Here is a 27,130-nt window from a genome sequence, read left to right as displayed (position 1 = left end):
GTGGTTCAAACAGGTAACTCTCCTCCAGGCGGACATAGGGCCCTCTCCAGGAAGTCTCATTACCTCATTAGTTTCCATTATTTTTTTATTATTACTTTCTTTGTGATATTAACGAGTGTTATAACTTTCTTTTCTAAATATTAGTTTGTTAGACTTTCTATCATGTAAAAGCTTATTACGTTCATTTTAGGGATTTTACAAAAGATTTAAAGTTATTTATTGCTTCTGGAAGTCAAATCTGTTCTTCTTACAGAGAATAGTTAAAGTTAGAATGTTAACGTTTTAAACACACCACATGTTATATTTAGCAACTTGTTTTATTTGAATTACATTTAATATTGTTACCTTTTGCATGTTATTATTTTAGTTTGTATTTTTATAATAATTAGTTTTTTTATAAAGTAGGATGGCTACTGCTACTGACTCGAGACAGTTTAAACACTAGCACTTGTCTCATTAGTTGTTACAAGTGTCATTCTTCTTCAACGTTACACAGTAGGAGTGGCTTAATGAGTTTTCATTGGTAAAAATATTGCAGTTAATTTCACAAATAGCTGTTGGAATTTTAATACGTTTTATGTAGCAAATAGTTGATTTAATCCAAAGTTTTTGATTAATTCTGATAGTATACTGTACAAAAACAAGTTAGTGAATTAGAGTAATTGTACGCTAACCTTTATTAAACTGTTCAACATTATATGTGATCTCTTAGACATTATCTCGTACTACTGGAAAAACAAAACAAACAAACATTTATTGTTATTAGTGAAAACTGCAGAGTTATTTCTCAAATAAATAAATAGCATCACATTTTTAACTAAACAAATTAGCATAATAGAGTTAGTTAGAAATAACAGATTACCATACCTCAGAGCGTAACAGATACACAATATTATCGCTTATAACAAATTAACATAACTCAGTATAATAGTATAAAATAACAGATACACAATACTGTTGCTTATAATAGATTAACATAACTCAGTATAATAACATAAAATAACAGATTTACATAACCCAGACGTAATAGATACATAACAAACGATTAAAGAAAATACTGTCCCATTAATCTCTGTTCCCTATACTTCGTCATTAGTTCTACCGTATTTCATTTAAAGTGTTTGGTTCCAGGAGGTGTACTACGTTCCACAGTTCTAATATAAGTTTATCTCTCATTCGTCTATTAGTAACGGAAATCACGTGAACAAAAGCTGTGCACAATCACGAAGTGACAGAAAAAAATGCAAACGAAATGGCATGTGATTCATAAATCAAATCACTATTTCCTCCAAAAACTATAATTTACTATTATATTCCAATTTACAGACACTAGAAGATTTATTTCCTTGAATATTCTTCTGTTTAAATTGGATTGTATTATACGAAGATAAACTTTTCGGTAGAGATATAACATTCATTATTGCCTTGATTATCAAAACACAATTCTCTTTGATATGCAAACATATTTTTATCTATCAATATTTTAACAAAAAAATTAAAATAACTGATAAATGTACGTTAAATAATTATTAAAAAAACAAACAAACCACAAATAACAAGGGTGAATTTAGGGGGGGGATAGAATCCAAAACCCACTTCTGACTGAACATGAAACTTTTGTTTTTGCACAAAATTAAAAGAACTATAAACAGAACCGATTGTGTTTAACAGCACGAAAATAAAAACAATACCCACCCATGGTTAGGACTAAAACAATAACGCCATCTGGCGATATAGAGATAATTATTTTTATTATTTCTGAATGTTTAATACTAGGCAAAAACAACAGAACAGCCTAAGCCTGTTAGCTCCAGTTAGATCCATAATTTTAAAATCAAGGACCGACAGTTCCAACAAAAAAACAAAACAAAAACGTAAATGTTTGGTTTACAGGTTTTATCATAAAATATTACCATGTGTTACAATTTTACCAATGGCGGTAAAGGTCGTTTTGGGTGCGCTGTCATTGGTCAAATCAATCTCGTTTGCTCTAGATTTCCTCACAGACATTTTACAGAATTCGCTCACTATCACGTGATTGGCTGCCTCAAGATCATGGAAGATTCTCAAGGTAACAACTAAATATTTAGGCTCAGATGACGATTAAGTGAGTATAATGTAGAATTTTTAATTAATAATTTGAATCCTTCGCCCACACGTTATCAGACCTTCCACACATAAACCTCCAAGAAAATATAGATTCGACTATGTATGATATTGTAAATGATAATCAAATATTATATCACAATTTTGTTCTCATCTTGGTGTTTATCTCAGATTATTCCCGAAATTCACGATTTCCTTGGACTTTCGTTGAAAGACAGTGACCAGAAGTAGATGACCGCTGTTGTATTCTAAGTTAAAAATAAAGGTATATAATGTTAAAAATACTTAGATAACTTGCGAGACGTAAAAATTAATTATTTTAATCCAATTTTGAACAAGTTTGTTTAACACTCCACGAAAAGTGGGGCCTAATAGGCCTCAGAGCAACTTGAAAAGCTATTAATATTAGGCTAATAAATTTGTATTTAAATGAAATTGCCATTTCATTTGATTTCATTTCATTAAATATCATTTAAATTTCATTTAAATACAAAATTATTAGCCTAATATTAATAGCTTTTCAAGTTGCTCTGAGGCCCATTAGGCCCCACTTTTCGTAGGAGTGTTAAGTATGTAAATATGTTTTTACATCAATAAAATTAACGAGTTCTTGAATTTTAATTTTTGTTGGGCTTTTCTGTGCAACGAATGCTTTTTTTTTTTCTTGTTGAGCACAAATCTACACAATGGTTTATCTGCCTGGGGCAGATCGCAGGGATCGAACCCAAATTTTAGCGATATAAGATCTCAAACTTTCCGCTGAGACCTTCAGATGGCCATACACTTTTGAGTTAATTTAGTTGCCAGAAAAGCCACCAAAGACAAATATATAATAAGTAGATTTCTTTACAAATATACTTTCAGTAGGATCTTTAGTATTGTCTTTTAAAAATACACTTATTACACATGCTGACGAAAAATATTCATAACAATATGCGGTCAACATACGAATAAAATACTTAAAAATCAACGCGACCAATCACTGCAAAGCAAAAGCTATGATTAGTTTCAAGCACGAGCGTGAAGTATATAAAATTTAACAATCTTTAGCATCAATACCAAAATCCCTGTTTTTGGCACCAGATGTAACTTTATTAAACTTTTTCGGAGTGTAAAAATTTATTGTAAAAATGTACACATCAAAATGTTCTCAGAAGCAGAAAGGCTAAAACGAATCTTTCTGTTTTCTTTTAATTTCTGCTAGAACGTTGGACCTGCAAATCCGTTACTCATTTTTTTAAAGTTAAGAATCCTCCATAGGAGGCCTCATAATCACATACATTACATAGGAGACAAATAAAAATATTAAGCAAACACAATTGTACAATAAAATGCACCTCAATAAAGCTATTTGTTATAGTTTGTATCATCAAGGGACAAACAAAGTATAATGAAACTCGGCCTGGCCAGGTGGGTTAAGGCGTGCGACTCGTAATCTGAGGGTCGCGGGTTCGCATCCCTGTCGCACCAAACATACTCGCACTTTCAGCCGTGGGGGCGTTATAATGTGACGGTCAATCCCATTATCCGTTGGTAAAAGAATAGCCCAAGAGTTGGCAGTGGGTTGTGATGACTAGCTGCCTTCCATGTAGTCTTACACTGCTAAATTAGGGATGGCTAGCGCAGATAGCCCTCGAGTAGCAATGCGCAAAATTCAAAACAAACAAACAAAAAAACAAACAAACAAAGTATAATGTTCTGAACAAGGTTTGGTTTGAATTTCGCACAAAGCTAGACGAGGGCTATTTGCGCTAGTCATCTCTAATTAAGCAGTGTAAGACAAGATGGAAGGCAGCTAGTCATCACCACCTACCGCCAACTTTTGGGCTACCCTTTTACCAACGAATAGTGGGATTGACCTTCACATTATACGCCCCCATAGCTGAAAGGAAGAACATGTTTGGTATGACGGGGATTCAAACCCGCAACCCTCGAATTACAAAACGTGTGCCTTGACCACCTGGCCATGTCAGGCCTCTGAACAAGGACAAACAAGTTTAGAATAAAAATAAAACATCAGTATTATTTCGAATAATCAAACTTATTTTCTTTCTTATTTGTGCCTTATAAAAGTACAACAAAGTTAAATTAACTTTTTTAGCTAAACAAATTTTTCTAACAGTCATAATGCAATATTTAGTTGTGTAATAAAAAACATACATTCGAAGTTTCATCTCTACGTAGGCTGTCAAGAAAGCCTTTTACAATAATCCGTTTTATCTGTTTAAATAATAGCGCTTTTCGAGTGATAAAGAAAATAATATCGAATGCTAATGTCCAGAAGGGTTGAACTATTGGACAAGTGCAATATAAATACCTTACTGTTTCCGTGTCTTTACTATGTAATGTACATAAACCGGTGTCGTGTTTTTGCATGTAAACAAGTTTATTGTTTGCCATTAAGGCATTGTGATAAAACAAATAATCCACATCAGCAAAGACAGAGCCCATAAATGGATGATAAGTATATTTATGTATTTTCTTCCTGTTAGTATATAATAAAATATCTTTCCAAGCAGTAATTTCTTCCGTAAAGGAAGTAGAGTTCTAGCGTAACAACCTGTAACCTGTTTTAACAGGTGGATCATTCAAGTGAATAACATTTTCACCGTCTGAATCAAACACATCAAAAGTAAATTGTGTCGTATTTGTAGTTGGGGGAATCTCTCTTTCAACTAAATCTTTCCATTCTTGGGGAACATCAGCGTATAATGTTTTGAAATACTATTGAACGTGACTAAGCAGCACAGTTTCATATACATCCTGAGACGGTACGTACGTTAATCGTTGTATCATGTTAAGCCTAGCGTATTCACTGAGAATTCCTTCCGTTACGTCTGTAAACCTACTTTGTACTCGTTAGTTGATTACAACGTAGTTTCATAATGCACAATGTTTTAATCAAGGTTTCACTCGTCAATCTCTGTTGGTCAGAAAATTAACTGTATAAATTTGTACCTTAAAGTAAGGGTGTTTACAATGGCTATTTACGTTATTCAGACCAGGTTATTTTTGTGATGTCGTAAATGAAATACAAGAAACTTTTATTTCTGCCTATAATGTCATAGTTGCTCTTGTGATGAAAAAAGAAAAGAAAAATGGAGGGGACAAAGAGAAGCGATTTCTGCCAATATTACAATCTTATTTTAGCTAGTGAAAGAAATTCAGTCAGAACACAGTTTCTATTACGGATATCGATTCTAGACTTAACTCGTTGAATCATAATTCCGTAGGGTGCAGAAGCAAGTACAGGCAAGTAGCGAACATTATTTTAAAGTTATTTCAATAACAGTTATATATCTATATAAATATAATAGTACTATCTGTTGTTTGTCCATTTAACTAGTTCGGTACAGATGGATCTTCACCAAAATTGGTCGAAGGTTTTATTAAGTCCATACGGAGTTACGTACAAAATTTCAGTTATGCATTTTGCAGTTTTTACGGGCATTTTGTGACTTTTTAAAAACAATTACATATAAGGGAAGCGACTTTTCGTGTTCTAAAGTAATCACCTATTATTAATACAAACTTACATAACTTCCGTCCAGAAGACTGGTACTTTAGTTAGTGTTAAATAAAGTAGGTGTAAGCGAAGCTTTCCATATGTATAATAATCTTCCAGAAAATCCTTTATAAAATTCTGTTCTCACAAACAAATAAAATTTAGTTAAAAAAGTTATTTGAAAAAATATATTGAAAAATATCTGCGTAGGTTCAGCACACATTACGTCATTTATTCACTTAAAATAATACAAAATAATTACCTCTTCCAAGAACGCTCCCCCTGATGATCACATGAGGAAGTATAACAACCTAACTGGTTATTTCGTAATGACCACTTGCTGGAAGGTGACAGACTACTATTGCCTGAAGATATTTGGCTGTCTTGACTAAACTTTCTAAAATCCTACGGAGAAAGAACAAAATAAAAATGTGTTTATTTGTTTGTTCGTTTCAAACAGAAAGCTGCAGGGTAGGTCGTCTGCGCAGAGCTGTCACAGGAATCGAACCCCTATTCTTAACACACAAGCTCACCACTGGAAAAAAAAAAAACTGATTAGAAGTCTCCCTCACTATCTTTCTTTCTCAGGATCTATTCATTTCAAAGTGACCGAAATGCGTTCTACAGTACTGTGCAAAAATGTTAGAATAAAGTCAAAAGTTATATATTAGGCTACTTTAAAAGAACAATGAGAGGTAAATCACACGGAATAACATCAACATTTTATTAATCTTTATATTTAGAACAACAGAATCTTAGTGGAAGTGCTTGAGTTCAGTAAACGGTTAATATTTTGTTTGTCCTCCTTTTGTTTTAATGACTGCAGAGTCTTTCAGGCATTGTTGCAACGTATTTAATCAAAGTGTCCTTTGATATTTCATTCCAAATGTGTCTATTACACTCCAATAAGTTTCTTTGGAAGTGACTTTTGATTTGTTAAGTTTTTGATCAATCAAATCCCAGATCCGCTTAACTGGGTTGAGATCGAAGTTCTGTGGAGGCTATTGCATCGTTTGAATGACTCCAATAGCTTCGTTCTCGGCTAACTAATTTTACATCCAACCTATATATAGCCAGTGGTTTCTGTATTGTTAAATGATTCTACCTCGGTGGATAAGTATCTGATGGTACTTGCGCTGGTCTATTATTTCAAATATTTTGCAAATATCTCCTGTCACCTCAGAAGTAAAACACCCCCAAACCATCACACTGCTTCCTCCATGCTTCATGGAAGATGATATGCGTTGAAATATCTTTCATCTTCTTTCCGCTGGACGTATAACTTGCTTTTTCCAAATATCAACAGTCTAGTTTTTGTATTTTTTAAAGCAAATTTTCGTTTCTTGGCAATACTTGGAGATCAAAATATAGGTTTTTAAACTTCTACATGACCAAATATTCCATTATCGTTGAGTCTTCTTGATACTGTAGATCTGGACACTTTTCTGTCATTTGATACATGGTTGTTTATCTCATGCTTGAGATCAGTAGCAGTCTTCCTTCTGTCCTGAAGGCTACATAAACAAAGATACTTAACATCTGTATCATTGAGTTTAGGTGTTCCACCTCTTACTTTTTTATTTTCAAATTTACTTGTCTCACGATCTAGGATGTACTGGACAGTGTTTGGAGAGCATTTCAAGTCTGCAGCAATTTTTCGGAGAGTAGCCTCCAGTCGATAGTTCTAGGGTATATATGGCTATACTTGAAACTTAGGATCTCTGATATTTCCGCTTTTCCCATATGTCAGATAAGGTGCCAAATACACTTCTTCTGAAGAAAATGTTCATATGTGGTGGCAATGTAGGAGGTTTACAAATTACTTGATTTTTGCTTTTCATAAGTTTCATTATTGCAGATATTTTTTGGGTGTTTCTGGGTCATGAAGATGATCTACATTTTTGTTTCATGATGATATTATGTAGGGAAATTTAGGGAAGTTCAAAATCCCTAATCTGAATATATCTTTGTGATCTGAGTGTATGAATTTTTATCCCAAAAAGGGTTGTTGCATATATTTCTCAAAATCGATCAACCACACACTACACGCACACAGTACTTACAAAACTCCAAACAATGTTAAAATGCAGTTCTGATGCATTCCAATCTACAGCGATTCGATATCGGCCTTGATTGTCACGTTATTTACCAATTTACATATTTAGAGCTTTAGACACAACTGTGACACCCTATAGTGCACAGAATTATTGTACATACGTTTGGCTTTATTTGAATATATTATTTTAAGATGATTGGATTGTGTGCTGTCCTTTTATTGTTCGAATTTATCGCCAGGAAGTCACAGACATCTACTGTAACAGAATCCCGGCCCCTATTCAGTGTTTTGTATATTTAATATTATCCTATCTCACAAAGTCAGTGTGTTCCTTATTATTCTAGCGCTCGATGTCAGTATGATTCGTATTATCCCAGTTTTTGATGCCACTGTTTTTCATATTATTCCAGTTCTCGAAGTCATTGTACTTCATATTATCAGAACAATAAAATATGAGAATCACAAATACATAAAAATAAATAACATTATAATACTACTCACTTTAGATATTTTAACCAAATCCTCTGGTTTTGTTTTCTTATCATGAAAGCGACGCACAGATTCTACCCTATCTGTTTTACCAGGAACTGAAATTTCTACGCAAGTTTTGTTAGTCTCAACAGACTCGACAGGTGTTGCCCTTCTTTTCTTGTTTCCTGGTTAATTAAAAAAATAACAACAAAAAGCGTCGTGATGAATTTTATCACAAAGTTGGTTTGTTTTGAATTTTGCGCAAAGTTACTCGAGGGCCATCTGCGCTAGTTGTCCCTAATTTAGCAGTGTAAGACTAGAGGGAAGGCAGCTAGTCATCACCACCCACCTCCAACTCTTGGGCTACTCTTTTACCAACGCATAGTGGGATTAATCGTCACATTATAACGCCCCACGGCTGAAAGGGCGAGCACGTTTGGTGCGACGGGGATTTGAACTCGCGACCCTCAGATTATATCAGATTATGAGTCGAAAGCCTTAACCCACCTGGCCATGCTGGGCCTTATCACAAAGTAATTAAAGAAACTACTACGGCGAGAACAACAGACAAGATACGCGTCTATAAAATTAAAAATGTTCTAATCGATTATGGTATGCTATCGAATTAGTAAAAATACTTCTATCTTTATTTCATTAAAACAATTCTTTAGAAAAAGAAAATATTTTCGTTGAAGTATATTACACGTGTCAGAAACAGGTAAATTTATTATGGTAGTTCACAAATGATGTATAACTAATGACTTTAATAACATTCACTTATTGTTTTAATCACTGATTCATATTCATTTGTTTACATGGTCAACAGCATGACGTCACAAACGAATTAGTTCGAATAGATTTGTTTGTTTGTTTTGGAATTTCGCACAAAGCTACTCGAGGGCTATCTGTGCTAGCCGTCCCTAATTTAGCAGTGTAAGACTAGAGGGAAGGCAGCTAGTCATCACCACCCACCGCCAACTCTTGGGCTACTCTTTTACCAACGAATAGTGGGATTGACCGTCACATTATAATGCCCCCACGGCTGGGAGGGCGAGCATGTTTGGCGCGACTCGGGCGCGAACCCGCGACCCTCAGATTACAAAGTACACGCCTTAACGCGCTAGGCCATGCCGGGCCCAGTTCACATAGAAGATGTTTTTAAAGAGTGAAACGAACCTTTGTCCATCGGATATGGAGTTTTATTCCAGTTGGTTACAGCATTATACAAGAATGTCAACGCTACGGTTAAGTAGTGGGAAGTCGTCTGTAAATTTTATACTGAACGTGTCCACCCTTTCAGCCATAGGAACGTTATAATGTTACAGTAAATTCCACTATTCGTTGGTAAAAGTCCAGCCCGAGAATTGGCGGTGCATGTGGTGTTAATTAGCTGCCTTTTGTCTGGTCTATCACTGCTAAATTAGGATTAAATTTTATTTTTAAACGCTGAAGCAAAATCTGCGAGTTATTTTTAATGTTTTTTTTTTTTCTTTTTTTATCATAACTTCCTACAATATAGTCCGATAAAGTTCTCTACTTGAGACAAATTCAGCAATTGCTAATTACAAAACTTGTACGGAGATATATGAAAATTCCAATATATTTTTTTTCTGGTCTATATCTAACAACGCAACATGATCTAAACTAACGGTTAGGGCGCTCAAGTTGCAATATGTAGTTTTGATGTTCCTGATACCGTAACTGAACTTGCCCTTTTAGCCACAGGAGCGTTATAATTCAACCATCAATTCAACCTTTCTTCGTAAAGAATAGCTCGAGATTTGGCGATGGGTGATGTTCATCATTTGTCATCCCTCTAATTTATCTCTTCTAAATTAGAAACGACTAGTGCAAGTGACTCTAGTACCTGTGCAAATTCAACAAATAAATAACTACGTATCCAGAACCTTTTAATTTAAACTTATATTGTTTTTATTCAAACATCAATTTATTTCTACAGTTGTTCGTGTATACGAACTGAAAAACAACAATTCGTACATATATAAAAAAGTGGATATACATATCATCGATTGAGACTGTTCATGTGTAATATTTTTCTACTAACATTTAAATAAAACAAATGTTTTTCAATAATTAATTTTTTAATATTAATGTTTTTTTATTTCTTTTGATAAAAAGAAAAGTTATCGAAATCTTACTTCGAACTTGGGTTTTTCGTGTCGACTGAATGTTCCTAGAACAGTTTCGTTGCCATGGTGATGAAGGTCTTCGAAGGTCTGGAGATGGAATTTCAGTGGATAAGTGACTGACAGGGAAGTCGTCTTCTCTGCTTGCCATTTTAGAAACCATTGTTTCGACGTCACCATGAACTTCTTGGCACAGGAAAGACTTCCTTTATTTAGTTAAAAGTAAATAAATTATTTCTAGAGCATATTTAAAGGTTGATTCGATTTTTCATTAGGACATTCTGAATACACGTCAACTGTGGTATACTGAGCATCCCAAATCAAACATTGCATCACTTAAGAATTAAAACGGTTTATTTAGCGACATTTTTTTAAAAAGTAGTATTTCATTGAAGAAGCATACAATAAATTATGTCACCTTAACAATAATAATAATAATAATACAAAAATATTTATTTTTATAGATGCAGTAAGAAGTCATTGTATAAAATATGATTTACCCGGCATGACCAGGTGGTTAGGGGGCGCTCGACTCGTAATCTTAGAGTCACGAATTTGAATCCTTGCCACACGAAACATGGTGGCCCTTTTCAGCCGTGGGAGCGTTATAATGTTACGGTCAATCCCACTATTCGTTGGTAAAAGAGTAGCCCAAGAGCTAGCGGTGTGTGGTGATGACTAGCTGCCTTCCCTCTAGTCTTACACTGCTAAATTAGGGACGGCTAGCGCAGATAGCCCTCGAGTAATCTTCCGCAAAATTAAAAAACAAACAAACACTTCGCCCAGTTTACCCAGTAACTTGGTTTGGTTTTGAATTTCGCGCAAAGCAACACGAGATCTATCTGCGCTAGCCGTCCCTAATTTAACAGTGTAAGACTAGAAAGAAGGCAGCTTGTCATCACCACCTACCGCCAACTCTTGGTCTACTCTTTTACCAATGAATAGTGGGATTAGCCGTAACATTATAACGTCCCTATGAGTGGAAAGGCGAACGTGTTTGGTGTAACGGGTATTCGAACCCGCGACTCTCGGATTACGAGTCGAGTGCCTTAACCACCTGGCCATACCTGGCCTTACTCAGTAACAACATAACGTTTAGTATTTTGAGATATTATCAGTTAGAACCTAGTATAACGTTACACTGTCACTTTTTTACCTTTTATTTTTTTCTTATCTTTATTCGGTTGTAGTCGTCCTGATAATTTTAATTATTTTGTAGACTGTCTCTAACTTTAATAACTTATATGTAATATTGATAGTTGTGTATTATGATGGCTCGATTTTCACTTGTGTTTTCAGTGTACTTTCTTAATGGTTTAACTGTCAGTTATTATATAAACATCTCTACTCCCAACTAATTGTTCTACTCAACTTTCTTTCATTTTCCTTTTCTGAAGGCTTGTTACGCTGGAAACCGGCCTTCGATACCCGATAGGAGTAGAGCAAAGGTCGCCCATTGTATAACTTTATGTTTAAGTACAAACAAACCTCTTCTGAAATTATGTCTAAATGTTAATATCTATTTCGAACTTTTTATTATTCCTGAATGATGAGATAGTGTTAATCAATCAATTTACTGTTTGTAAAAATATGACACTGGTCAAATATCTCTGTTCCGTAAAAAAAAACAAAAAAAACATTCTGTGGCTCAGCAATATGTGTGCGAACTTATAACGCTAAAAACTGAGTTTCGATACTTAGAAGATTATAGAAAAAGTGGGTGATTATCACAAACTCATTATCCGCCCTCTGAATAAGGGTGAGAGCATAATTAATTAACAGTGTTAATATTTATGATACGGTATTTAGTTATATTAATTGCTTTAATTAATTAACAGTGTTAAGACTTATGATGTAGTATTTAGTGATGTTTACTGTCTTAATTAATTGACAATATTAAGACTTATGAATTTAGTGATGTTAACTGTCTTAATTAATTGACACTGTTAAGACTTTCGATACAGTATTTGGTGACATTAACTATCCCAATTAATTAGCTTTGTCACTTCTTACGATACAGGATTTTGTGATATTGAATTTCTTAGAAATCAGTTACCATTAGATGGGGTGGTAACCCACGTTTTAAATCTACAAAATAACATTATATTAAGTAAATCTATAGGACTTCATACACCGTGTGACCTAGTCATGACATTGGTAAAGGCTGTCACGGCCGGCGCTGAGGGGATTACTCCCCCTTGAAATGTCGTTGGCTCCCCAAGCTAATGCCATTCTTTAATTCAATTTTAAATGTTGCCTCATTATACGTACCATTGGCTTATCCCCAAGTTGAGGAAAACTGGAACCTGGACTGATTGATACCTATACCTTTTAAAGGCAAATTTCACTATTTTACATATTGGTACGGGCACTTGAAATCTTAAAAGAACCTGTTTTTAAAACATATGTTTAATGACAACGATTACTAGCTTCATTTGAAAGAAAAATATGTAATTTTTGCCACAAAATAACGTACGTTACTTAAACTGTTCGTAATAAAGAATTCATAGCGTAAATCTTGAATAATTTACACTCAACGTTACAAAACTTTTTTCCAATCGTTACTTACTAATTACACTGCAAACTAGAAAAAAGAGAGAGGCCAGAATGTCTTACTTTGGGTTGAGAAAATATTTTACGTAGAAGAGCGTACATAAAAGTCATCTTCACACGTTTTCGAACACTGCAAGTCAAATAAACACAACAAAACCATAGAAAACACTCAAATACTAAATAAAGAAACAAACATAAACAAACGCAAAATTAAAGAAGCCTTACTTATACAACAACTTAAACCCAAAATAAACCAATATAAAGGAACGCCTTTATACCTATATTAAATATAATAAAATAAATAAAATTATATATTCAAACATCTAATACCGCCCTCTACATTCTGACATTCAGTTACATAACCCCTTCCAAACATGTGGTCAGCTTCCGGTCAGTTACCTCTTTCTTTCTTTGTGAACCTGACGATGACCGAAGAAGGTCGAAACGTTGTTCGCTCTTCTACGTAAAATATTTTCTCAACCCAAACGTGCTATTTTTGCATATAAATTTCTCTACAAGTGAGTTTTCTCGACATCACTGAGAATGTCTGACTGTACAATATGAACAGTTGACCCACTTATAATTAGTACGTTGGGCCATCTCCAAAGGTTATAAAGAAAAACAGTTTTAAAAACACAAATTAAATAAAGTAAAACAAATACAAAATTACAGAATACAAAGATAGGTGGCCGCACACTTGCGTCATTTTCACAAAGCAGTAGTTATACCCTTGAAAATAATGTAAGGGGTAAGTCTAAACTTATCGGGGTAACCATCATCGTATTATGTAAATAGGTGTTTGTTCTTTTTTACTTAACTTGTACTTATAAAGTAAAAACCTTTACAACTTTAGACCCTAATGATCTCCTGGTTGCGATATATACATAGTTATAAAAGGGGTGAAGTGTTTACTAATGTGACAAACTAATAATCTTCTTGAACCAGTTTCAAAATACCTATCATCTTGTTACAACGAACAGAGACAGAAGCGGACGTGTTACCCTGTTCCAACTGTCCCCAATTTTTAGCTCACGCATTAAAGGGAAGGCAGCTTCCCACCACCCCTCACCCCGTAAATCTCACGTTACAGTTGGCTTACCGAATAGCGGGATTCGACCTTCATTTTTGTAAAGCGAAACGTATTTTTGTAGCAATATGGACGCGAGCCATGAAACTCCTGATTCGCAATCCAGACACACTAATTATAAGGCCACACCCTGTCCTCAGCACAGAAGGTTTCACTTATCAAGATGATCTATAAGCACTCGACTCGTAATCCGAGGGTCGCGGGTTCGAGCCCCCGTCACACCAAACATGCTCGCCCTTTCAGCCGTGGGAGCGTTATAATGTGACAGTAAATTCCAATATTCTTTGGTAAAAGAGTAGCCCAAGAGTTGGCGGTGGGTGGTGATAACTAGCCGCTTTCCATTTAGTCTTCAACTGCTAAATTAGGGACAGCTAGCGCAGATAGCCCTCGTGTAGCTTTGCGCGAAATTCAAAACAAACAAACAAAGAAACAAAAACAAGCACATATTTGTTTAATTCAGTCAATGTGTAAGCACATTTTTGCTTAATTTAGTTTATGCACAAGCACGTTTTTATGTTGTGATAGTCAGAAAATTCATTTTGTATGGTATCGAAACCTAATTTTTCCTCACGTTTGAGATATTCTTGCGTGTTTTATGATAAGTAGTTTTGCTGGGCATAATCTTAAATTCATGTATTAAACAGTTATATATAGATTTAACAAAAGACTTTGCTTAGTGGATAAGGAAACGTAGAAACTAGAAATGTATGCATTTCTACGATAGGCCTAAAACCTCATAAGAATTCCGAAAGTATATAAATAACCCATTTAAAACTTTGAACGGAATCCTTTGTTTTTATTTTTTTATTCTTTTTCCCCTCCGTTCGTTTTTCTGTCGTCAGGCTAAATAAGCACGTTGTTACTATAAGAATGAAAAAAAATCATATATTAAAAAATAATAGCTAACAAAACCTTACTTTATGACTTCGATTAAACGTAAGTTTCAAAAATTCTAACGTGAAAATTTTTCCTCACGTCGTACATGGGTCACGCAGAACTCTTTTTTTTCTTTTCTTTTTCGATTGGTTCTCGTCAGGGGCTTTTGATCAAGCTTTAACTGGTTCGCTCGCTTTATTTCCAGCTTTCTCGTCACGAATTCATCTTTTCTTTTTTATCTTGCACGTTGCAAGATTCAGTAAATCAATTTCTCGTGTGATATGCTTATCTAAGTTTTGGAAATTGTTTCCGGATAAATAATGTATATATATATAAAAAAACGTCTTATAAAAAAACTATTGTATTTAAAAATGTGACGAGTATGGAAATTTGCGAAATACGTAAACTAACTTTAATAAATATTAGTCCAGGATTTAATCGTAGTTAGGGTGATTTACTGCATAAATGAAAACAATGTGAAAACAGTTAGACGAATATGTGAAAATGAAAGAACATAAGACATTTGAATTGTACAATTTGTGACAAAGACAACGGAATTGAAAACTTATTTAAATACATCAAACGGCTGGATCATGAGATAAACTTGTGTAAGATCAATTTTATTGGAAGTTTTAAACACAAGAAAAACAAACTCATATCTATAAAGATCTAACTTACTTTAACACAAGTAAATTTTTATATACTGGTTTTTCATGATCATGATTAAGTTTACAGTTTCTAATCTCAAAAAATATGAAAATAAGTTGAAACTTGTCAAAAACAGTGTAGCATTATCTGTGTTTGGAAGTTTCATAATAAGTTTTGTTATTATTTTTAACTTACGAGTAAAATATGGAAAATGATGATATTAGGTTATCAACAGATCGATATCCTCTGGCGTTGTAAGGTTTGTTATTATTTTCAACGATAAGTAAAACATGAAAACAGTAATTAAATTCTGAAAGAGTGGTGTATAATTGATTCAGGTACCATAAGTTTCGATGAACGTACTATTTACCCAATGTTTAATGTGGTTTGAGAAAGGTGACGTTATGCATATAGTGGATGGATGTGGTAGTGTGTGTGGAAAGTGAGGGGTGAAACGTGCTCGTGTTATAACTGTAGAGATGTTTCAAAATAGCTGTAAGTTATTTTGCTCGAGCACGTTTCACCCCTTACTTTCCACACACACACACCCACTACCACATCCATCCATCCACTACATGCATAACGTTACCTTTCTCAAGCCACATTAAACATTGGGTAAATACTACGTTCATCGAAACTTATGGTTTCTGAATCAATTAAACAAACAAACGTATTCTTAAGCATCATCTCATACTTAATGTTTGATTGACAGTAGTTACGCGTAAAGCAATGGGCAATTTGTGTTGCACCCACCATGGATATCAAGCTTGGTTTTAAAGTGTTATAAGCCTCCAAATTTTATGCCACATTACTGGAGGTGGGTTAAGGTGTACGTGTAAGAAAAACATTAGGTTTATCAAAATAAAATACGAATTAAGTAACCTGTTGTTGTAAGTGGTTGGATGACATTTTAAAGATTTAAATTTAAAGAAACTGATTTTCTGATTTAATACAAGAAAAATAGATAGATGGATGTTTAAAACATGAAAATAAAACCAATTAGACCAGCAAAACATGCTTTTTGTCAGATCAAACGACAAATCATCATACTATAACGGAGCTTTTGCTTATATGATACTGGAAAAACTTTTTTATTATGCAATTTGCAATCCCCAACTTCGCGAAATTTTTATCCTGTGTGTATTTAGATTTGCAATAGGAGTCACGATTTTCCCGTTTCGCCTCTGTTTCCTATCACGGAGAACTTTATTTTGCTCCATTCTCAGATGCAAATATGACGTCATGAATACGTCACATGCGGATCTAATGCGCTGGCTCAACGGGTAATCGGCTAGTACATTATAATATCAGTATCTCGAAGTTTATACAGTCAGTTCGTATACTGTTCCTCTTAACGTGTAATTCTACCCAACTGACTTTATTACATATCGTCAAAAGAACATATTTCACCTTCTGCTCCAACCCTCTTGATCGTTTTGATAGTATAGTACGGAATAACAGGAGCTGTCAAATTCAACCTTCTCTTCTTTGTAGAAGCATAATGACCAAAAAAATTATACATTTTCTTAGTACACTACAAGAGTAACGAACTATATGATTTTCTCATAGCCTGCCCCATCAAATACTTTGAGTAAAGATACTGGAGTGACTCCTGCACTTGTGAATTTCTTTATCTTAATTGGTATCTCTTCTACTTGTCGATGGCTGTGCCGATAGAACTTCTGCTCTGGTGATTACAGTATGCAGCTGAAAGCGAACCGAGCAGCTTTCCTGCAGCAGCACCAAGAGATTGATTTGTTCTTCTGACAAACGCATTAGAACTTGGAATTCACACATTAATTCATTTTCAAGTAGCAAACGGAACGTTTCGATTGGCATTTCTTTTTTCCTCTGACGGAATCTTGTGGGGAAATCGAAAGTAATGGTTTCGTGATTTACCAAGTCTCGCAAATCTAAATGATAGAGAAAGCGAATTTAGTAGTAATTTTTGTATGTGAAGCAGGTAGACTCCGTTTGAGGTATATCAAACCAAACCCACTGAGAATTAACAAAAATATAAAAATAAATAAAGATAGACTTTAATTTTCTTCAAACAATCAACAACAGCTGTTGTAACAAATTTAGCCCGAACAGCTTTTGCCGTCGCTTATATTAACTAACAAAATTAAATCTTAAGAAACACAATGAAAGAAAGTGTGCAATTCTATCGTTTCTAATCCTTTTAAAGGTCAACATATATTTTATTGTGTAAGATTCCGTCAAAAAGTGAAGATACATTTTATTGTGTAAGATTCCGTCAAAAAGTGAACATACATTTTATTGTGTAAGATTCCGTCAAAAAGTGAACATGCAATTTATTGTGTAAGATTCCGTCAAAAAGTGAACATACATTTTATTGTGTAAGATTCCGTCAAAAAGTGAACATACATTTTAGTGTGTAAGATTCTGTCAAAAAGTGAACATACATTTTAGTGTGTAAGATTCTGTCAAAAAGTGAACATACATTTTAGTAAGATTCCGTCAAAAAGTGAACATGTAATTTATTGTGTAAGATTCCGTCAAAAAGTGAACATACATTTTATTGTGTAAGATTCAGAAAATTATTCAAAAATTTAAAACAAGTTGTTTGTGTCTTGTTACACGTTCTACGTAAACAGGATGTGGCCAGCTTTAAATTACTGTAGTTTGTTTGTTTGGAATTTAGCACAAGGTTACGCAAAAGGGGCTATCTGTGCTCTGTCCACCACGGGTATCGAAACCGAATTACGATATATCTTACCATTAGGTTGTCACTCAGAGTCACTCTTTTACTAACGAATAGTGGGACTGACCGTCACACTATAACGTCCCCACGGCTGTAAGGGTGAGCACGTTTGGTGTAACGGGAATTTGAGCCCTTGACCATCAAATTACGAGTCGAGTGCCCTAACCATCTGGGAAGCACGGAACTAGATTCTTCGAGTCCAGTGCTCGTTAGTTAGGTAGTTAGTTAACAGCATCCGCCGCCAATTGTTGAGCTACTTTTGTATGACGAAACAGTGGAATTTGACTGTCACTTTTATCGTACACTTGGCCCAAAATTGAAGAACGCGATTTTTATTATTGTTGTTGGTAACTGGTTGCAAACCACAGAACCTCTGGTGTGCAATTCAGAACGCTAACTGCTGGGCTGAACTAGGTCCTAACTGAATATTTTCTCATCTGTGGCCACAGTTACAGCAAGTGGTATGTTCTGAAACCAAAGTAGGAAATGTGGATTTCCTCGTTACAAAATTCACTTGCTACCCGAATGGATTCAGGTTGAGTGTTTGGAACTGAAGAGACTATCCAAGCTCAGAAGTTAAGGCACAAGGATGTAGTCCGTGAATGGGAAACAATTCACATTATGCAAGTATCACATCTTCCGATTGTGCTCAAAAGAATGGTGTTGTCACTTTCGGGTTCTCTACGTATTGAACAACTGCAACGTTAATACAACCTTGAATTCGAAACTTTATAATTTTGGCAATAATAGCAATATTTGGGTGTTAGTTTACTCACTTAAACGATGTGGTTGGCATCTGTGTTTTATTATATTTCCTGTAATCAATCACAATATTAATCAGAAGTCTGTAAACACATACAAATACTGCCTGACTTTCGTTATTCATTCCCTCTTCACCTTGACACGTGGTTTTCAAAGGTTGTTTGTTTATTTGTTTTGAATTTCGCGCAAAACTACACGAAGGCTATCTGCGCTAGCCGTCCCTAATTTTGCAGTGTAAGATTAGAGGAAAGGCAGCTAGTTATCACCACCCACCACCAACTCTTTTATCAACGAATAGTGGGATTGACTAACACATTATAACGTCTCCGCGGCTGAAAGAGCGAACAAATTTAGTGGGACGGGGATTCGAACCCGCGCCTATTAGATTGGGAGTCACACGCCCTAACCTTCTGGCAATGTCAAGCCAGCATGAGAGTATAAGTTTGGAAGTCTTAAATCTTCTCGATGAACATGGCCCCTTTTGAAAGCACACAAGTTCATAAGAAGCCCCCGCTAGTACAGTGGCAAGTTTACGGATTTACAACACTAAAATCAGGGGTTCGATTCCCCTCAGTGGGCTCAGCAGACAGCCCGATGTGGCTTTGTTATAAGAAAATACACACACACACTCATAAGAAGTGGCTTTCGTTTTCGTATCTCTCAATGTATTCATCCTTTACGTTTTCCCTATCAAAGAAAAGAAGACAGAAAATTGTGTGGGCCAAGGAGGTTAAGCCAGGAAGCTCTGATAGGTTCTTTTTTTTTTTAACAACACATTCAGGCAGAAAAGACTACTTTGACCTGGTCAGCGTTTCAAACTGCTATCGCAGACCATCATCATATTGTATTATAGTTGCATTTCTATTTGATTATAGTAATAATATTATTCACCAGTTGCAAAAAAAAAAGTATTTCATATGGATATTATATTCAACATTTATACAAACATACGGATATTATATTCAACATTTATACAAATCGATTTTGAGCGTGATCTCGTACAGGTAGAATATAAAAGAAATTTATTTCGATTCCAAACTAATGCAATTTTGAAAGATTAGATGAATGAATTATCTGTTTTTAACTATTTTATATGATTATAAAGATGAAATTATAAATACATTATAAACGATTACATTGTTTTGGTTTGAAGTTCGCACAAAGCTATACGAGGGCTATCTGCGCTAGCCGTCCCTAATTTAGCAGTGTAAGACTAAAGGGAAGGCAGCTAGTCATCACCACCCACCGCCATTTCTTGGACTACTCTTTTACCAACGTATAGTGGGATTAATCGTCACATTATAACGCTCCCACTGCGGAAAGGACCAGCACGTTCAGTGAGGAGATTCTAAATTCGCGATCTGCAGGTTGCGATTAAGCACCTTAACCACCAGTCATGTAAGAGACAAATGGCGTGTCTTACAGCTTGAAAATATATACGAAACTCACATCTGCAGGAAAACGACTTTCTGACGTTTGTTCTAACTGCCCTGAATTTCGGAGAAAAGTTGGTTAATTTTGGTGAAAGTGGAACATTATCAAACTTATCTTCATATGAGTAACTTTCAGAGAATGTTGTCTGGAAACACTACACGCAATTATTAGTAAGTAATCAAAAGCAAGTTAACTCTATTGAAGTGAATACACCGTAAAACCAAACACTATGATTATTGGAATGTGATCAAATCACCAGTTGATAAAGAGTTTTAATTCTAAATGAACGTTTAATTTTCTGATTAATTGGTTGTTTGAAATAAGCACAAAGCTACACAATGGGCTATATCTGTGCTCTGCCCACCACAGGTATCGAATCCCGGTATCTAGCGATGTGAGCCCGCAGACTTACCGCTCTAACACTGGGGTAGGGGCTTAATTTTCTGACTGAAGTGTAATTCGATAGTTCACCGACATTAGTGAAACAGATTTACTTACTGGTGTTTCTCGGTGAAGTTCGTTCGTTAGTTGATGAACACAAAGCTAATAACCAACACAGTTGGTTATTTGTAATAGGCCCTCTAGGGGTATCGAAACTATATGTTTAGAATTACAACTTTACAGATTTACCGCTGAGCCACGGGAAGACACTCTTGGTTAAAAAGGTTCTTATTCAAGTTTAAGGTTTTCAAAAACTTTCCCCAAAAGTTGTATGCTGTGTTCATAGCGAATTAACGTGTGCATTTAGATTAATGAAATTTACGATATCTGTAATCGTATCGTTTTAATCTGTTTATTTTAAACTGACACTGAGTAAATACTTTAATCTTACCTGTTCATACGGCGAGTTCTGTGCTTCAATATTCTGTCATGTGTACGCCTTTTACCGTTATTGGATGAATGTCTTCGTTTAACGTGTTCCCCTGACTTTGCTGAGCTGCTGCTATTAAGGGGTACTGTTAGTTTACGTGTTTTCTTCATGATGTCTTTCAGCTGAGTGTTTGCCGTATGTTCTTTGTCATGTTTCAGTGGCCCTTTCTCTCCCGAGCTTGTTCGTTGGTTTTCCACGAGTTTTGGTTTTTCTGCCGGTTTCTTTCTGGCTCCGTTTTCACTGGACACAACATTCAGAGCATGGTCGTCGTCCGTGGACTCGTTTTTTTCCGATTCAGAAATGCGAAGAAATTTCAACATACTTTCCTTCAACAGACGAAACCTACTTTCTTCGTCTTCGTCATTCACGTTTGGTAGTATTCCAAGATCCTTTTGTTTTCTAGACAGATTTTCATCCATCGTGATATAACATTTTTTTATCAGAGAAATGGTCATAGCCGTACCTGATACTACGGGTGATGAGCTCGACTAAAGGTCTCGGCATCTGGCAAGAAAATATAAAATTAAAAGTCTACTATTAATGATTATTCATCAGAGACATGATCATAGCCGTACTACGGGTGATGAGATCGACTAAAGGTCTCAGCATCTGGCAAGAAAATATAAAATTAAAAGTCTACTATCAATGATTATTCATCAGAGACATGGTCATAGCCGTACTACGGGTGATGAGATCGACTAAAAGTCTCGGCATTTGGCAAGAAAATATAAAATTAAAAGTCTGTTCTCAATGTTTTTCTGTATATAAAATATAAGATAAGATTTTTAAATTTAATTTGAAGTTGAAGTTTTTCAAATTTTCATTGTAATATGTGCTTCGGATCAGATGACTTATCACCAAATGCCTAATTTTTATAACAACGAACTAAGTGAAGCGATGTTATTATCTTATAACAGTTACTTTACATTGATATAGCTGTAATATTACAACTTCACGATTGTACTTTCATTGTTTTGGGGGCAGAGTAATTTTTGATCCTAAAATAGGACCATCCGATTTCAACTTTTCACTTTTGTCATAATTCGAATTCAAGATTTGCGATACTGTTTTTATCATTAAATATTTCCTTTGTAAAAATTAAGACAAATATTTACTCAAATATAGTGCGGACTTACAACGTTAGAAACCTGGTTATGATACCTGTGGTTGTTAGAGTACAAATAGCCCATCTTGTAGCTTTGTGCTTAGCATCAAACAAACAATTAAATATAGCTAAATTTGAACAAATTTGACGGACAATACGTGAACAGGAAATTAATGATTAAACATTTTCTGTTATATTTCTGAAAAAACTTAAAATTGTCGAATTTTATACCGAAAGCAGTTATGAAACATATAAAATAACTTACCAGTATAACTTATTACACAACTATTGGTTATACTGCATTAGATTCATCAATGTATAATTTTTTTCCTTTGAACGGCACAACTCCAGTTGTTCTAGAGGACACAGTGGTAATTTTAAGGATTTACAATGATAAAATCCAGGTTAGATTCCTAATGGTGGACACAGCAGATAGCCAAATGTGGCTTTGCTTTAAACAACCACGACAAACAAACAACACTTATCAAAACCTGTTAAAACCAACGTTTCCTTTCTACTCTGTTTCAAATTATTCGCAAGTGTTTTAAGCTAGTCTATACAACGTCAATCTACTATCTGAAGAAACAGAAGCATAGGTACCTCAATGCTGAAATTTGTTCTGTCGTTAAAAGTTGGACTTTATACTAGAAAACGTTTACAACCACAATTGAACTGTAAGATTTCGCTGTTGATTTAACTTCAGCCAGGATTTATATTGAGATCAAGTTACTACTGTGATGAAATTGTAACCAAATCAAGAACTCAATGATGCTCACACTTCCTTCTATACAGGTTTAAATATTTTTGTACACGTTTTTATCTCACTGTTGTTGTGAACATGTTCGCTACAAGACGAACCCCTAACACTATACACTATAGACTGGTCATGATAGAACTGAAGTTGTTACAACTGAATGAACTATAGAAACGTAGTTATTTAGTTGTTGAAACATAGTTGAAATCTAAAGAGTTTCTCAATAGTCAGACAGACTAGGAAATAAAAAATTTCTCAATAGTCAGACAGACCAGGAAAGTCAAAAGTTCCTAAATAGTCACACAGACTATGAAAGTAAAATTTTTCTCAATAGTCAGACAGACCAGGAACACAAAAGGTTTCTCAATAGTCAGATGGACTAGAAATATCGAAAGTTTATTAATAGTCAGAAAGGGCAGGAAGTTAAACGATTCCTGAATAGTCAGACAGAACAGGAAAATCAATTTTTTCTACACATTCAGACAGTCAAATAAAAAATTTCTCAATAGTCAGATGGACTAGGAAAATAAAAATGTAAAAATCTAATATTAGAGCACGAAAGAATCTAATTAGGAAACATCTATTCACAAATACAAATACCTTTTGGAGAAAGAGTAGATTTAGGTGTATAATATTAATTGTTACAGAATGTATATTCCAGATCTGTCACTTACAGCCTCTCTTTAAAACAAATATGCAATGAAACAAACAAACACAAATTAACGGTAATTTGGAAAAAAATATTTTCTTCTCTTTCGTTGAATTAACATAAACGTAAGAAATAGAGGTTTTTTTTGTTTTTTTGCCACTGTCTCAAATTAAAAACACCCACGATCTTCCTAGAGGGCTCGGGATAATACATCTGGTTTGGTTTAGTTTGTTTTGAATTTTGCGCAAAGCTACACGAGGGCTGTTTGCGCTAGCTGTCCCTAATTTTGCAATGTAAGACTGGAGGGAAGGCGGATAGTCATCACCACCCACCGCCAACTCTTGGGCTATTCTTTTACCAACAAATAGTGGGATTGACCATCACATTATAACGTCCAACGGCTGAAAGGGCGAGCATGTTTGATGTAACGGGGAAATACATCTGTATCCTTCTTCTACCTAGACAAGTTCCCATGAACCGGGCTGAATGATGGTAAACTTACGAAACTGCCTGTTACATGTTGAACCTCACAATCGCATTTTTCGAAAGACGATGACGAATATACGACTTAGGAAGAAGGAGGAAGTGCCCCCATAGTTATTTGACACAGATCAAGAAGTATAAATTATCTTTTCTGGACTCCTTACGAAAGATAAAAAAAAAATCGCCTCGTCTCCCTCGTGGTGCCCCCCGCTAGTACAGCAGTATGTCTCCGGATTTACAACGCTAAAATCAGGGGTTCGATTCCCCTCGGTGGGCTGAGCAGATAGCCCTTTGTGGCTTTGCGATACGAAAAACACACACACCCTCGTGGTACGTGTGCAGACTCTTACTGCTAAAAACCGGCTTTGATACTCGTGTTGGACATAGCACAGATAGCCCATTGTGTAGCTTTTTGTTTAACTACAAGCAACCAAAATTGCCTCGTTGTATTCGGCAGTTGTTACCCCTACTTTCAAACATAGTCAGGCTTCCATGAAGGGTTTAAAATATCCTAAATTTGTCTGCCTAAGTTAAAACTTCAAATGTTAAAAGAAATAGCGAATGTTTTTACTATTTAACGTGTTAAAAATTAAATTTCTTAAAAAACTATATTAATCGACCATTTAACAAAAAATCAAATTAACCACAGTACTTAATATATTTGAACGTGTTTTTTATAAGTACAAATTTGCATTCATTCTCTCTGTATATATTAATCTATCTACATTTGTTTATATCTGCTTATGAAGTGAAAGCTGAAGAAAATAGTACAGGATGACACACATGTATGCCTTACCTTGTTTTACATCTCTTCAGAATTCCCTAATAAAACGAATTTGAGGTCCGAACTTTGTACATTAGGTTATTATGTAACAGGACCACAGTTCTGTAACCGAAGGTGCAACGCCACTAGGCTTCGCTTCGGGTCTGAAATATGTCCTGCAAGTGCGTGGATTCGTTTAGAGTGTCGCTGCTTTCTCGACCAACAATAATTTCAACTGAATGAAGAAATCAATTGGGAAACTAACTACATGAATTGAATTATCTACATCTGTGACATGCGCAATACAGACACATGTATGAATGCACATGTAAAGCGATTAAGAACTCCTTGACTAATTAATTAAATTAACTTCAACCTACTTTTAAAATTAAACTAAACGTTGTTCTATCAAAAGCACATACTTGATACTATTTTTAAGTAGAATGCCCTCTTGCGGTATAAAAATCAACGTTCATTGCAGTTGAAGTGACGTTACTTCACTATCAGATATAAGATTGTTTTTTATCCATTTTGGTAACCAAAAGAAAGAAACAGGTAAAGAAATTAAATAACAACGAAGCTATCGCGAACGACAAACAAATACGCTGGGAGACGACAGGTAATGTTTGTTTGTTTTGAATTTCGTGCAAAGCTACACGAGGGTTATCTACGCTAACCGTTCCTAATTTAGCAGTGTAAGACCAGAGGAAAGGGCAGCTAATCATCACCACCAACAACCAACTCTTTTACCAATGAGTAATGGAATTGACCATCACATTATAACCCCCCCACGGCTCAAAGGGCGAGCATATTTAGTGTGACAGGGATTTGAACCCGCTACCCTCAGATAATTAGTCGAACGCCCTAATCACCTGGCCATGCCGGGACTAGTTAACGCTGTGAACGATTTGTGTTTGGTCAGGTAAATGCTCTGTGTTTCCTTATTTAGATTTGAGAAAATATTCGCTTTAAAAATTGAAGAGATTTAAAATATTTTATCTTAATAATGGATACCGGATCATGGTTCCAACGACTCAACATTTGCTTCCTGTTGCTGTAAACTTCGAAACTTTGAGTGTGGCATAAGGGTAGCAGTCACGTCCCACTATTCGGTTAGACGAGAGTGACCCAAGATTTGGCGGTGAGCGCTGTTGCCTATTTGCGTTTCATATAGTCTAGGCCCGGTATAGCCAGGTAAGTTAAGGCGTTTGACTCGTAATCTGAGGATCGCGGGTTCGAATCTTCGTCCTTTCAGCCGTGGGGGCGTTATAATGTGACGTTTAATCTCACTATTCGTTAGTAAAACAGTAGCCCAAGACTTTGGCGGTGGGTGGTGATGACTAGCTGGCTTTCCTCTAGTCTTACACTGCTAAATTAGGAACAGATAGTGCAGATAGTCCTCATGTAGCTTTGCGCAAAATTCCAAACCAAACCCTATAGTCTATCATTTCAAAAATAGGAGAGTTTGGTTTATTTTAAATTTTGCGCAAAACTACACGAGGGCTATCTGCGCTAGCCATCCCTAATTTAGCAGTGTAAGACTAGAGGGAAGCCAGCTAGTCATTACCACCAACCGCCAACTCTTTTACTAACAAATAGTGGGATTGACCGTCACATTATAACGCCTCCACAGTTGAAAGGGAGAGCGTGTTTGTTATGACGGGGATTAAATAGAAAAGACTAGAACCAATAACCCTTGAGTAGGTTTGCGCAACATTCAATAAACATACAAATAATTGGTTAAAAGAGAAACTTCATGTCCAATGATTTCTCCAAAATGAATAGGTGAGAAGAATTATAGACAAAGTTGAAAATTGGAATTTCTAAATATGTTCACCCCTTATTTGATCATTTTAGTGTAAAGTACCCTAATGTTAATTTTTTAATCTATAAACCTGAAAGCTTCGAATTACACAAGCTTGAATTTAAAAGTTGAACTTAACGAAACAAAGATTGTTTTTGAATTTTGTACAAAGCGACACGAGGGATATCTGCACTAGTCGTCCCTAATTTGCAGTGCAAGACAGCTAGTCATCATCACCCACCACCAACTCTTCGGTTACTCTTTTTACCAACGAATAGTAGGGCTGACCATCACATTGTAACGCCCCAAAGGTTAAAAGGGAGAGCATGTT

General features: G+C 35.2%; 1 protein-coding gene across 1 annotated transcript; it reads right to left on the bottom strand.

The window, feature by feature from the left end:
- Positions 1–355: 355 nt before the first annotated feature.
- LOC143243073 (uncharacterized) lies at positions 356–26,232 on the bottom strand. Its single transcript, XM_076486811.1, has 6 exons — positions 25,029–26,232; positions 21,203–21,745; positions 10,298–10,491; positions 8,169–8,323; positions 5,874–6,016; positions 356–2,354 (listed from the first exon to the last, which is right to left on the bottom strand). Exons 2-6 carry the CDS (start codon positions 21,694–21,696, stop codon positions 2,279–2,281), a joined length of 1,062 nt encoding a protein of 353 aa, XP_076342926.1. The 5' UTR covers positions 21,697–21,745; positions 25,029–26,232; the 3' UTR covers positions 356–2,278.
- Between the last annotated feature and the right edge of the window lie 898 nt (positions 26,233–27,130).

Source organism: Tachypleus tridentatus, chromosome 2, assembly GCF_004210375.1.
Source record: "Tachypleus tridentatus isolate NWPU-2018 chromosome 2, ASM421037v1, whole genome shotgun sequence".
Lineage (NCBI taxonomy): Eukaryota > Metazoa > Arthropoda > Merostomata > Xiphosura > Limulidae > Tachypleus > Tachypleus tridentatus.
This window is presented reverse-complemented; position numbering and strand designations above follow the sequence as displayed.

Bases quoted from the DNA above. Each gene is read 5' to 3' on its own strand.
- LOC143243073 (XM_076486811.1), bottom strand. From the start codon at position 21,696: ATGACCATTTCTCTGATAAAAAAATGTTATATCACGATGGATGAAAAT. The intron at 6,017-8,168 runs GTGAGTAGTATT...CTTTCTCCGTAG, and splicing joins ATTTGGTTAAAATATCTAAA to GATTTTAGAAAGTTTAGTCA. The intron at 2,355-5,873 runs GTAATTATTTTG...TTTTTAACTTAG, and splicing joins GGGGAGCGTTCTTGGAAGAG to AATACAACAGCGGTCATCTA.